This window comes from Phaethon lepturus, unplaced genomic scaffold (assembly GCF_000687285.1).
Source record: "Phaethon lepturus isolate BGI_N335 unplaced genomic scaffold, ASM68728v1 scaffold55495, whole genome shotgun sequence".
NCBI lineage: Eukaryota > Metazoa > Chordata > Aves > Phaethontiformes > Phaethontidae > Phaethon > Phaethon lepturus.
Genome location: NW_010540889.1, coordinates 38044 through 52950, shown reverse-complemented (window position 1 = coordinate 52950; position 14907 = coordinate 38044). Strand labels below are relative to the sequence as shown.

Sequence of the window (14907 nt, the reverse complement as noted above, 5' to 3'; positions counted from 1 at the left end):
GATACATCATCAGTGAAAATTGATGTAGAACCCCACGGAAGATCTTTGTGGTGTTTTTCATCATATTGCTGATCCCAGTATTGCACTGTGTTGGCTGGTGTGTTTGTAGCTACCGTTAACGGAGCACACTGCAGAGCACAAAATTCAGACAGGTTTGAAAAATTACATACAGAAACAATTAAGTCTTCGCTCTAACACTTGCTCTAGCTGATGGTTTGCAGGGTAGACTTGACAGTTGCACAGGTCTGAAAATAACTTACTTTTTATCTCTTCTTTCACCATATCTAATTTTAGCAGGTAGTTCAGGTGACCTGGGCATGAGGTCAGTACTGCAGCGTGTGCACCCTGCAGGGCTCAGAGACCTGTGCCCGTGGGACACTGTTGAGATGGGAAAGGCAGTACATGCAGGTGACTCCGCAGAGTGGGAAATCAGCTTCTCGGTTCCCAGGATCCTGACCACTATTTCTGGAGATACCAGGTCTGGAAATGACTGTTGCGCACCTCTAGGAGACAGATCCCGAATGTTTTGGGGGGAGAGGGAGGTGGAACAGGAAACTTCCATTCTTGTGTGTACCACCAGACTTGCTTTAAAAACCTCAGCTCAAGGGGAGGATGGTCAGAGGTTTCTGTTCACACGGATGATGTGACGTGCCTCTGTTAATTTAAATGTTTCTCTCTTTCTAGTTTGTAATATTTTCATTCTCGTCTGACTCATTCCTTCATCTTGTGCTCCTTATGGAAACCCAGTATTCCTATTCCTGGTTTGTGGGTGTGGTTTCTGTTTGTGTTTTTTTTTAATCTAGTATGGGGGGAGGAGGTTGTTATTTATGATAATTTTTTGGTTGTTGCTCTGAACGGGGTTACGTTGCAATGCCCAACTAAGTGTCACCTTTGTCGTGCTCTCCTGCTTGCCTTAAAGCAGATAAATCTTGGATTGTTGGTGAGTTCCTTGTATGAATGAGTAATTTAATTAAGAAGTTGCAGATACTCTGGACTCAATCTTCCCTTCTGATCTTTTGAGACTGACTGAAACCTTTGAAGTGGAAGTTGCACAAGACCCGATCAAGATAACACCCGAGAAACCACAGAGCTTCATAGTTTGTGGTTCCTTAAAAATCTGTGCACAACTTCCTCTTCCTGCTCCCAAACGCCCTCGATTGCTGTGAACTGGTGTAATTTAGGCTAACCTAAATAAACTCTCCAGATTCACTATCATCACACGATCTTTAAATGAGTATAAATAGTGCATGAAATAAACCTGGATCTTGGCATCTTCCTCCTCCTCCTCCTCCTCTCCTTGCGGGGGAAGTTTGAGTCAAGCAGTTATTGTGAACGTGAAATCACCAGCACTTTGGGAAAGTTACATCCAGGCCCTAAAGTTTTGGGTTGATGTCATCAATTTTACTTCTTAAGGGTGAGTAGTGACTCCAGTCATTCTGCAGAATCTGTGGAAATGGAGCTCACTTGATTATACCCAGTGGTCCCTATTGCATATTTTTCTTACCTTTTTCATCCATCCTCTGTGGTGACGTGAAACTAGAAGTGGAGTATATTTGCCAGCTCCTTTGAGAATTGAAATGGTTAATGAAAATCGCAATTTGCTTCTCTGCCATCTGCTTGTGGTTATGATAGAAAAGGGTCTGTTGTAAACAGTTGTATAACTTCTGCTCTGTGTTGTGAAAACTGTTGCCATGTTCCACCCCAGAAAATGCTGCATTTTTAGAGGTGCTTTAACAGTTAATGTGTGTGTAGTTTTAAAGGCTACTTGGGAGGTTTGTAGCAAGTAACTGCCTCTTTCCTTTTCTGTTTCGCTTCTGTCTTAAGGCCTGTCTTTATCTGCTTTTTGCCAGTGCTAGGAAAATTGTCACTAGCAAATCGTGAAGGAGAGGTTTTCAATCTTGCTTCCTGTAAAAACCTTGCAGTGAAAACATTGACCTGTACAAAAGCGAGACAGACCATTTTAACTAGGTACCGAAGGGGTTAGCGAAACCAACAGACACCAAGAAATTAAGGGAATTTGAACGAAAAATCTGGAAGTGCGCAGAGCTGTGATTGCATGAGGTTGAGCTCGTGGCGCAGCGCTCACTGCGCAGACCCGAAGGTGACAATCCCGGTCGCGGATTGGAAGCATGTGGGGTTGTGATTATTTTTTCCTGCAGGATGGCCTTTCATGTCTAACCACATGGAGTGTGTCAACAACCCATCTGGCGCCATTAGACACCAGCAATTTTACTCACCATGCTTTTCATGGGCTCTTGGTATTTGTGCTATGTGCTGCCTTAGAATAGCTTCGGGTGTTGTGGTAGGGCAGCCTGGACAGCTGGGAATTGTCCAGTTAACTGTTGCATCTCTTCTGGTTCCTATTCGGTGCTTCAGTTTTCTTTGGAAAGCAAGGCACGCGCTGCGCTGCTCGCCGGTCCCTCGCATGTACTCTCGTCTACAGCCATAGCCCTCGGTCCTTGCTGCTCATGGCCCTTCCCAGCTGCCCAAGGTGGGGCTGGACTGATATCTCGGGGGGGCTTCCATGAGCAGCCAGGTGCGCTCGGTGGAGTAGATAGCGAAAATTCCTAACGGGATGGAGAATGCGATGGGAGATATTAAAGATCAAAACAGCTGAGGTTTTGGGTTGGCAGCTCGTGCAGGTGAACGAGAAGGCGAGTTAGCAGGACTTCTGCGTGCAGCTGGGCTGCTTCTGGCCACTTAGAGATCAGCAGCCGCCCTGGTCTTAGGAAGAGAGTGAAGCAGCAACGGGATGAAGCATTAATAGGCTGTTAAGGATTTTGAGGCAGGATTTTGGACAGCTAGAACAAGATCAGCTGGTAGAGAGTCTGAGCTTTTTGTTCCTAGGTTTCATTCCCAAACTTCTTATGGTAGTTGATTAATTTTCACTTGCTGTAGCTCTTGGAGCTTTAGAGGGCAAATACTAAGTCAGTGCGTAAAGTACTTCGATATCATTGGTATAAAGGAGCAAACCAGCTAACCTTTAACATCTTTTAATACTGTCCTTCATAAACTTCTCTTTACGACCACCCACAATACTATCTTAGTTTACTGTCTTCTACCTGAACCACAGTCTGTCGGTTGGTAGAGGCGGTGGCCCTCCGGATGGCATGTGCACCTCCGACCCCGCGCCGCTCCTGGGAGGAGCGCTTTCTGGAGATGCCTTTTCTTCTCCTCCCCTCTCTGCAGTGGGAGAAAGCTGGGTGTTGCTTTTGGTCTCACCTCAAAAAAAACCAACACCAAAAAAACCCCAAAAAACCTTAATATGTATCGACCTTTTCTTGTGGTGGCAGCTTTTATCTCTGTTTCAGCGGGAGTCGGATCATACGGCTCCTCATCTGCGCGTGCCCTTCGAGGGCTGGCTGCAGCCCGGTCAGTACCCGTAGATTCCCGATTCTATTAGTTGGGTCTCGCAGTTACTAATTAGCTCGCTGGCACAGTAACAAAACAAACAGTATGCTGCAAACACTGGTTGCAGATCGGGGGGCAACTATTTGATTTATATGGCTTAACATCTGGCAGTTTCAACCTTGTATAGTTCTGCATTTTGATCATTCCATCTGGTTTTGCATGTCAGCAGTATCTGCAATACAGGACACTAGAGTACAAAAAAAAATATTGTCTCTAAAGAAAATCTATGCCTTCTCACATTTTATTTTCTATTTGTTTCCACTCAAAACACCGGCAGAACCAAAAACTCAGAATCTTTTTTTATACACCCTCCCACTACACACACACACACACACACACTCCAAACCTTGAAGCAGTCCAGCTCACAAGCTGCAGTTATTTCCTGAGCGCTTCATTTTTTTTCAGGAGAAAAGCATCAAGATCAGCTGTTCTGAAACTATTCTTTATCTAAAATTATCTGTATTGCACTACAAAAAATGAAAAGTTTGCCATGGCTTAATTTTTACTTTTTCACAAAGTCAGACATTTCTGACAGAGATTGCTGTCGTTTTAAGTGCAGAATATTCCCTTTTTCAATGGAAATTAAACTGCATTTCTTTAAGAGGAAAGAAATCTGATACAACCACATACAATAATCAAGAGCAGCTTTGGCTTTCCACCAGAGATCTGACTTGCTCTTTTCTAAATAAATATTATTGTACTGTAAACACATGATAAACAGATCTAGAGAGAAATAAATGGTGTAGTCAAGACTACACCTGGATCTGCCAGTTCCAAACACTGCTGCAGGGCTGCTGGAGGACCATGCAAAATCACTGCTAACGTCCTTGCTTTCATCTAGTATGAAACGGTGCCTTAAGAAATGACTTACTCCTTTCAGGAGATGAAATGTTGATCCAAATAAACTGAGGTTCCTGTCATTTCCCCTTTTGCCCTTTGGATTGCTTATTTGCAGGGTGCAGAGTGAATCAGCCGTAATAAGATGGAGAAAGTTCAAAGATGAGAAAGTAAAGCTTGTTGTACGAATGTTGCTTTCTCTTTTGCTCAGGACAGATACTTGCACATAATTGGTTTTGTACATGAAACATAACATTTTGTTTCCTATGCAGATGCTATTTAGCTAACTGGATGCTTGAAATCTTTTTATTGTGGTTGCATCCAAATGCCTGAGACAGCGCTGTGAAACCTATTGTCAGACACTGGAGCCATCGCTCTCCCTCAGGCACTGTAATTTATGCACAAAATCTTGCATTCAAAAGAAAAAATTAGAGCCTACATTTGGCATACTGTAGCCTGCATTTGCCTGATCTGTTTGTTGGGGGACAAAAGCCCACGGCCATGTGAAGGTAGTCATGGGTAATTAAGGGCGTATTTTCTGTATGTGCAATAGCCATTTTCTAGCCTTCCTCTGCTCTCCTCTCCCTCAGCGAATCCATACATCCCATAGCTGAGTTTCTAGCATTTATAGATACTGAACATCACAAACAGAATCATATTGACCACTGCAGGTAAAGTTCTATCCAATTCTTGTTTCTATTTTGTGTCCTTTATAGGAAGGATCAGAATGTGCTATCACCAGTCAATTGCTGGAATCTCCTGCTAAATCAAGTGAAGCGGGAGAGCAGGGATCACACCACCCTAAGTGACATCTATCTCAACAACATCATCCCACGCTTTGTCCAGGTCAGCGAAGATTCGGGGCGCCTGTTCAAGAAGGTAACTGAGTGCTACACTGCATGTATTTTTGTTTGGCCCTTCTGAAATACAAAGTTTTAGCTATTACTTCTGGTGGATCAATTTATTGTTGACTGTGCCTAATGCGTGGGACGCTTTTCCTCTTTGGGGATAACTCTGCTCGACTTACCTTTGATTTCTTTAGTTTCTTCTTGTATTTTAGGATCTTTGCAAAAGTGGTCAGTTGATATTTGTTGGTCTAAATTCAGGCCATGTTTTTTCTTCTTAACCTTTTCACAGTTTTGTACCAGTTTTGAAACTTCTATTAAATAAGCAGAAACACTCGAGGTCTTCAACTGAATATAATCAAGAACTACTCTCTAAAGAAAAATTTATATCTGCCATGTAGGAGAAATTACTGTTAAAAGAAAAATTAGGATTCCTACCATGCTAGATAATAAAAGGATGTATTGTCCTTCTCTGGAAAAAGGAGAAAATGCAGTTGAGGTCTTTTTTTGTTAGCCTTTTTCCTTTTCTTTCCACTTGATTTCCACCTGGAAGTATTTTTCTATTGAGAATCTGTTCTTCCAGTTGAAGAAACATGATCTGGAAGCTTTGAAACTCCTGTTAAATGGTAATGGCTAGTCTCTTCAGAGATTTGTCAATCACTGTAACATCTGCTAGGTAACATGTTAAAAACATTGCAATTCTAACTTTGAAAGGAATTTCTCTTCCCCCACTCCCCACATCCTTGCAATATGTCATGATCTTGGAGAGGTATTTCTACTGTTGCAAGGCCTAGAGAAGGGGGTTGCAGAAGGACTCGAGCTTTCTGTGGAGATTGATCCTAAATCACGTTGCCTCAGAGAGAAATGGAAGAGGAACACTTTTGATAAAAAACTCCTAGCGTACTTTCATGTCTGTCTTTTTGCCTTCAGTGGTGTCAGTTATATTAAGAGTCATGTGAGTAGCATGTACTTTAAAATTAAAATCTGTTTAGGTGCAGTTGGCCATAATTGGAGGCCTTGCTGGCTTTTCACTCTGGTCTTGACAGTCTTTTGAAATGTCTTGAGGAAAGAGTGTTCAGATACTTCTTAACATCTTTATATTGCTTTAACTGATAGAGAGAGTCTATATAATGCAGCCTGTTAGACTGCTAGAACATGAACAATGCTCAATATTGTGTGTGAGATTTCATGTCAAGGTGCACTTGAAGGAGCAGCATCTTGCTGTGTGTTACCTGGAGAGCAGGATGCATTTGCTCTTCTGCAGCAGGTATTTCTGTGTCTTGGCAACTGATTTCTGTAAGAGAATGAAAATAAATGCAAGTGCACTGTTGTGTTCCTTGTCCTCTGTGTATTTCTTGAGGTTTCTAACGGATAGCAACGAAATACGAAAAAGAGACTCAAGTGTTACATTCTGTTTCTCTTTTGCTTCTTTTTTTGAGACCTTGCCCGAGCAAAGGAGGAACCTTCTCTTTTTCAAATAAAGTCACACTAAAGCCTTTTTGACCTTTTAAAACTTTCTGGTAATTATGTTATGGTTCATTAGATACTTACACGGGATTATTGAATGGCAGTTACTCTTCAATTCCTCTAATCCTTCCAAAGGATAAGTAATCTCCTCGCTGCATTTCAGCAAGAGCTGTGCTTGAGAAAGGTGGATGAGAAAATGTCTCGGCAGAGTAGCACATGGAAATTGATATTATCCCAGTTTGGCTGGAAACTAGCATCTTCATTTTCAGCCCCTTGTATAAGCATGGTTTTGCCCTGTTTTATTTTACTTGGGGCAGCAGGACCTGAATAAAAAACAAACAAATAGCTGGCCAACAACAAAATACCCCTCTGGTTTCTTTCTCACAGACCAAACGCGAACTCTGTGTTAATTTGTGCTAACAAAAGGCACTTGTTACTAAATTCCAACTACTTGTTGTCTGACTGTTTGCCAGGCATACCAAATTGGCTGAAGGCCAAAGCAGGTATTAGATTGCTATTCCACTTGTGCTAGTGGTTAAAAACAAAAATTGCATCCTGTCTTATCTAGAGTGTCACATAGTTGAATAAGATAGCAGTTGACAAATAGAGAAATTTGTTTGAACTTGGATCTGCTGCGACTTGTGCTTTTTCACTAGAATCTCTTACCCTTACCTTCCTGAGCTGCAAGAAGCAGCATGAGTTGGTACAAAGCTACTGTAGGCTGGAAAACAGGTGTGGTGTGTGGTTAAAATATTGCAACAGCTTTATGTTCCATGGATTTAAAAAAAAATGCTATCCACTTATAAAACCCCTACGTGGCATGCTTATAGTACTCGGTATATCCCAAGAGCAGTACAGGCAATCTTCAGAATATCTCTGGACCACAAGCAGACAAATGGTACCTTTTCCCTGATGAAAAACCAGGGACAAATGGATGAAGTCACTTATCCAGCGTTGCTCAGCAAGTCCCTGGCAAAGCCAAGGTGCCTTTCTGATCAGTATCTGTAGGAATCGAAGGGGAATAATTATAATTAGGTGAATCGGCAAGATATTTAGGAGTGGCATATAACCAGAAGTTAAAACCATACTAGCCCAAGGGGAAATTAGTCATACTGATGAGAAAATCTAAAAGAACCTTCTCCTTCCTCTCCCCTTAGCTTCTCCCATCCTTTTTTAAACTTTTGAGACATCTTTTCCCATTTTTTAAATGGAGAAAAGCTACCATAGTATGTAACAGCTCAGAAAATTGAGTGCTTTTTAGCAGTCTGAGAACAGATGTGGTTTATACAGGAAAATAATGCTACTGTGCCCTGCTGCAAAACGTTCCATGAAGCTGTGGAAGGCAAATTTGAAGGTCCCAATCAAAAACCAAATGTGAACGCACTCTGAATGGTATGGCTGAATTAGTGTGGTGCTACATCTCAGCAAATTTATGTCGCTTCTCCACAGGTCTAATTAGCCAGGCTACATCAGTGAAATGACTGGCTGTATTGCTTCTGAGACTTGAGTTTCCGGCCTCTCTTGTGCCATGCGGTCATTCCAGCTCATTCACTGATTCTACACTATCTCCTGTCTGATCTAACGCATGCAGTATAGTCAAGCTAAAATGCACTGCAGTTTAATGAAATGCAGCCTGCAGGAGGAAGAGCCTTAGCTGTGATGCTGTTCGGGCACTCCAGGGTTTGGCTTAACACGAGAGCTTGGTTTTTACTGGTTTCCAGTGGAAACTGTAGCTGCTGGTATTGTGCTACCAATCTTGCTGCTGGCTTGGGAGCTCTCTGTCCTTCGTGTCGTGCTACACAGGGAATCTGTGTTAAAAACAAGGACACCTGATTATTTGAAAATCTGAGGAACAGGGTTTTTTTTTACACTTCTGTTTGGAAAATACCTTCTAAAAGAAGTTACACATGGCTGATTGCAGCTGTTCTAGTAACTTACATTTAGCAACTACTCATTGGGTTGTAAATAATGCTATGAAATATGGAGAGGATAGTGGTATAGAGATCCTCATTTGCCGAGGGCGGTTGAAAGAAAATCCTGATGCATGAGGTCCTTTTCTTGGGCCATTTATAACTTGGGACATTCTCGAACCAGTGCTTTGTATCATGCTGGGATTGAGCAGGTGAGCTAGGAAGGACAGACTGGGTAAGAAGGATGTACTTAAGATCCCTTTTGTTGCTGAACTCTTGAGTTGCTCTATCTTGCGCTGTCAGAAGTGGTGAGCTTTTTTAAGTGAGGGAGATCTAAGTACAGCGTGCGGCTGCAATCCAGCCTTAAGGCTGCAAAGGGCCTGGACGGGTGTGATAAGGTCTGCGCTGGGAAGCAAGCACAGCCTCAAGGGCAGCAGAGATGCGGAGGGAGGTGGGGTGGGAGCTGGCTGTGTTGCAGCCGGAGCAGCCCGGAGCCCAGGGTGGGCAAACCAGGTCTCTCTCCATCCGGGAGAGCATCAGCAGTGGTGGCAACGTGGGGCTTGTCTCTTCCAGCGACTGCGGCGGAGAATCCTCAGGCTGAGACAGATTCTCGTGTGTTCACTCTTGGACCCCTCGGACCAGTTATGTGACGGGCACAGCAGCGCTGACGGTCAAGCTTGGACGGGTCTGTCTTGAAATCAGTGACTTTCTGAAATGCCAGTGGTGGTGCCTGCATTACACACAGGTTTTCAGAGGGTTTGTGTTCACAGTGTTTGGGTTCGCAGTGTCGTGGGAAGCCTGCGTGGTCTGTGGTTTTGTCTCATGCAGTTTTTCTCTTCACGTCTTACGATGAAGAGATCCCTCTCCAGGGCTGCGTTACAGTGTGGAGGGTCTTACTTGTTTGAGTGTTAGGTGGAAGCTTGCCAGCCGCTTCGAAGTATCTTTGCTGATAAGAGAAGCTGCGTTTGCTGCCAAAGCCAGCACTGAAGTGGTGCTGGATGTACAGTGTGTGTCAGCCCCGTTTCTTCCTGCCTCTCGGATTTGTTTACTTCCTTGGTTAGCTCTCCCTGCAGAACCTTGCCATGTCTGAGTGCTGGGCTCTTTGCACCAAACGTGGTTTCATATCTTACTAGAAGCTTGCAGCCGAAGGTGTAGGTATTCTTTGAACGCTGTGCTCTTTCCGTGCCCTTTGTTTTGGTTTCTCCTGAGGAAACACTCCTATGTTTCAGCAATAGATGTTGTCAGTACGGGGCTTGCTGCTATAGCAGGCTTGCAGAGGAGTCCCGATGGTGTCGGTGGGGATCTGGCGTTTGGCGTCAGCGGTGCTGCTGGCCCCGGGAATGGTGTCAGCGCAATTCCGCGCTCCTACAAAGGAAAAGGGAGATAAATGGTGAAATAAGTAACTGGTCGTGAGCACATAAAACCAAGGGGGACCTGGTGGAATTATCCTACAAATTGCTACACCTTGGGAAGGAGGCAATATTTTCTTATTTGTCCAACAGTTAATGATTTAGCCCTGGGTTTTGTACAAGGTTGAAGTTTAAAACCCGTGTGCCACCCGATGTTGCTATTCTGGTCAGCTCTCCTGCTCCTGGAAGACCGTCCTGCTTTGATGTCAGCGCCTGTTCTTGTGCATGCTCCTTTTCATTCCTCTGTGGAATACCTTTGTGGAGAGCACTCCTTTGATTTCTTCCTGCTTATCCTTCAGCGTGGCCCTTGTACTTATATATTTATATACATATATGTTTTCAAAATACTCTTCCATTTGAGCTGATTCCCATTTTGATTTCCCCCTTTCTCCCTTTTCACTCTATCCCCCGTCGCCCCGTCGTTTTAATGTGGCCCTTGATTTCTCTGCGTGGTACAACCTTTCTGTTTCTTGCATGGTTATCAGGTGTTCTTGCCTACAGACGAATCTTTTCAGTAGGCTCCCTTGATATTATTTATACATGTATAGCCTTTTGAGAAGCAGTCTCTTTAATTTGGTGTCTTTAATCACTCTTTCTTTGTTGTCTCTTTGAGATTTCCCTAGAAGCAGATTGATAGTCTTGTTCAAATTTCGGGGGCGGGGGGAATCTTTCTACAAGAATGGACTGTGGAAGCCTCAGTCACTTTGAGTAATTTCTGACCATACAGATTTTTTTTTTCAATTTGACGGATTTTTACGTAACAAAATTGTGAAGTAATTGGAAAGTATTAATAGGCAGAAAGGCAGATTTATTCTGCATATGTGTAAGTTCCTCTGTCTAGCGGGGCCTCAGGACTGGCGGTGGCTGTTACCGGCTGCGTTCTGGAGCTGTGTCTGAACAGAGCCCGGTACCTTCTCGGCATCTGCCCGCCTTGCTCTGACGTGTACCTTTGATGCGGCGTTGGTCCTGCTGTGTTTAAAACGTACACCTTCTGCTGCGTTTTTAACTCGGGGCTCCTTGCAGCGGCGTTACCTGGGGGGCTCGCTGGAGGTGCTCGGAGCAGTGACCCGCTCCTGCCCTGCTCTCTGGCTTGTTCAATGGACGTGTCCTCTCCGTATAGAGTAGTGGGGACAGGGAGGGGTGGTTGCCCTACACATCTTGCTTTGAGAGCGTAACGTTCCTTTACACCATGGTATCAAGTTCAGTTATGATATTTATGGGGAGAAAATCCTGTAAGGGATGAAGGAAACAAAACAGGATTTGAAATTCGCTTCCTGTTTAATACCTTTGATCGTGGAGAAAAACAGTTTATCTACTAGTACACTGCGCAGTGTTTGATGTAAAATGAAAAATCCACAATGAGTCGGTTAAAAGCCTTGCAGTAATCAAGGAAGAAGAATTATTAATTCTCTTAAGGGGTCCATGCTTAAGATGACCTACTTTACAGCTGCAGGATGTCTCATAGCTGCATTGGTACCAGAATATGAAAAATCTTAAAGTACTCCACACATGGAAAAGCCACACACGTGAAAGAAATGCACTGGCCAAAATGCTGGACATTTGTAGAAATATTTCTCCATAACAGTGTAAACACGTAAATATACAAGTGCCGTAAGTAAAGCTGCCACTGAGGTGCAGAGTTGATAGGTACGTGCTATATCCCCGCTCTCACGCTTGCATCCTTACCCACTGCGTCTTCCTCTGCCTTGGGTGCCGCAGGAAATAGCAGTGTTGAGTTCTTACTGTTTTCCCAAAAGTTGAAGGACACGGAGGCCTGTTGTGAAATGGTGCTTTCTGATTTCTCATTGGGGAAATGAATCTCCCGGTTTTCCTACCTGCTTGTTCTTAGAACAAGTGGAATGGGGAAGGGAGAGGGAGTGAAATAATTTGTGTGGTGCTCTTAGCTGAGTTAGCAGTACACCAGTCTGCTCCAGAGTTAGGGGTTTGATTCCCCCCACCTGCGGTTGGAGTGGATGGTGTCTGTTACGCTGCAAACACTTTGCACCCGCTCAGATACAATGATGTGATCAGAGCCTATTACTCAGCGTGATCTGCTGAATACCGAAGGCTACAGCTGGAGTAATTTTACTGCATATGTTACAGGCTAAAAATGTCACTTCTGCATATAGATTGGGCAAGGAATACACTGCATTTAGCCCTATTTAATGTGTGAAAGTAGTCCATTGTTATGACATTTTGTTTCTAATTTCCTGTATGCTTACATTGTCTTTCACTACACCAGTATGCACGTCTTTATTTCGCTGCAGTGTGAATTCAGGTCAGCCAGGAACAAGGTAACAGCACTTTTACACTCCAGGTCCTTCATCTGGCTCTGATCCTCTGGTTGGTTTTTCCTAGAGATACATCACAGCAGTTTGAAAAAGGGTATTGGGACAAAGCTGTCGTGCAGAGCGTTAAAACTGAGAGCAGAATTACAGAACATTACTTCCAATATTTTACAGGACTTCACCACTTGCCGGTAGGTCTTGCCACCTTCTGAAGCCCGTTTCACATACGGCTCGTTCAATGAGGGCAAATGTAGCTGGCTTCACATCAAGAATAAATGCTCTCAGCCATAAAATTGCTCAGTTTGTTAGGATTGAGTGCCTGAAGCCCAAAACTCAATAGGATCAGTACAGAATTCTGAAGAAAAAAAAAAAAAAAGAGAAAAAAAGAGGTGGGGGTTGTTCAGAAGCAGCTCTTTCAGCTCAGAGTATGGGAGGCAAGCAGTGTGACGTGGTTTCATGTAGGAATGGCTTGTCAGAGTACAGTATTCCACTGTAATAAGGAAAATTCCTTATTACTGACATAGCAGTGAAACAAATCACTAGTGAAATGGTGGAGAAAACTAGTTAATACAACCGTAATTTAAATATGACTGGCCAATGCATAATGGATCATTAAACCGGAAACTGAACTGGTGATGTATGACCCAAAATATGCATGTATGTTGTATGACATAGATTCCTAGCTTTTCTTTAAATTCTGGAGAGTTTGAAGCTTCTAGAAGAAGTCTTTACAGAATTTCTGTTCTGTAGGGCCATGTAATAATGGCCGAGTACTTTGTCCATAAAAGTGGTGGGAGAAAATTGCATAAAACTTGCACAGGCTTCAGGCAGGTTACAGCTTCACTGAGAGTACATCCGTGTAAAATTCTAATGAATGGGTTGGACTGCTGGTGATGATGGAGTACTTCTATACAGTGAAGCTGGTTGATTGTTTAGATGAGAACATGAAGGTGATAAATCATATTTGCTACTGCATGCAAATGAATTAAAGGCAGGCGTGTTTCAAAGCGGGGAGGGGGGAAGAGAAGAACATTATCAAGAGTCTACCTATAAAGAACTCTAAACTTCAATTAGCAAATTTTATTTAAGTGCTACACGTATGGTCTTGGAAAATTCTACTTGGCTTCTCTCTAACAAACCTCGTAAGTAGATGTTAACTAATACATAAGAAATACGCTATATTATAACCTTGATTTAGATAGGAATAAAAAGGATCTTGCACTTCTGCAAATTTCCTCACTGGTCTCAGCAAGAACTCAATCCGCTTGCCTCCCAGCTCCCACTGTTGATTCAAAAAACATTAGAACATTTAACATTTGTTTTCCACCTAACTATATTTAATAATTCCTTTTTAAATAACGTACAGAAACGGCCTTGTTAGAGAGTGGTTTTCAGAATCAGGGGATTCGGGTTCCAGTTCCAGCCCTGTCACTGACTGACATAATTTTAGGTAACGTATTAGATAAAATCTTTTCTCTTGATGTGTTACAAATTCAACCACCAATGGTTTCTGAGTGCTTCCTTGCTGTTGTTGAGTTTATACAGAAAGCATCTCGTGAACTTCACGGTATGTTTGTTTTGAAGCCGTACCATCTTTCTATCAGATTTGGAACTACGTTACTGAGGCTTGAGATCCAGGGCATAAAATGTTGACAGCATTCCTTAGCTCTCATATTTATTATCCCCCCTAAATATTTTGAAGCTGAAGTCGTTAATGTTTGGTGGAATGCGGAACAGCCAAGCGAGTGCTGCAGTAGATCCCAAAAACATCTTGATTAAATTAGAGGGGAGGTGGAGGGGAGGAGGGCTGGAACAAAGAGGCCGTTGAGAAGCTGGCACAGCGAGCTGGGAATTTATGTTCCAGCGAGGGGTGGCAGCAACCTACAGCTCTGCACACGGTGCATGTACACCCTGTTGTAACAAAGGAGTATGTGTGCACGTGTGAGCGGGTACGCGTATGCATGTGTACGCACGCACGCTTAGGGCAGCTCCTTTTGCTTTCTTCTTTTGGGCTGCAGAAAAGGCTTAAGGAAGGCAGCTTGCAAGAAAAATTACTGAGGTTGCAAGTGAGCACTCCTGGGCATCAGCTACTGTTGTCACCTTGCCGAAATAGCGTTCTGGTTCTCCGGGCTGCTGTGGGTAACGGCCCTGCTTTGCGGGGAAAAGGAGGCCTGTGTTCGTGGCTGAGCAGCGCGGCCGCCCCGCGTGCCCCAGCGAGCGGGGGGCTCCCACGCCGTGCCACCCTCCGAGGGCGGTAGGGATGCGTATCAGACTAGATAACCTCCCAGATCGAGAGGACAACAAGTGTTTAGCCCTGATGGGATAAGGAGGAGACAAGGTTTGTGCGGACGCCCGCTCCCCGCATGCACACGCTGCTTATTATTGGAGCCAATTAGATAAGATTTTGTTGCACAAGCCCTTCCTCAGGCTTCTTAAGGGATGTACAGGTAGGCTCCAGCTGCAGGTACAGCCAGGAATAGATAATAATAAAATGTATCAGATTTTCTTTTGCTTTTATTTATTGCTTTTTCCTGGAAGATTGTTTACAAAATGAATCATTCTAAACTCTGCCTTTGAAAAACAATACAGAATTTGATGTTGGAATAGAAATTGGTACCTGGAGACATTTGCAACTGCAGAGACTATGTTGTTGTTTTTCCTTGGCATGCATTTTATTCTGAATTCCACGCCACATTCTAGCAAGATCTTGAAACCTTTTTTGCCTGTATGGCAATGGTTA

At 43.5% G+C, this 14907-nt stretch overlaps 1 protein-coding gene across 1 annotated transcript in view; it reads left to right on the top strand.

The window, feature by feature from the left end:
• Positions 1–14907, top strand: part of SRGAP2 (SLIT-ROBO Rho GTPase activating protein 2) — a gene marked incomplete at its 3' end in the record, with an annotated part of 61846 nt that overhangs the window by 10460 nt on the left and 36479 nt on the right. The window contains exon 3 of the mRNA XM_010287549.1: positions 4965–5127. Coding sequence (XP_010285851.1) covers positions 4965–5127 — 163 coding nt within the window. The remainder of the gene's footprint in view (positions 1–4964; positions 5128–14907) is intronic.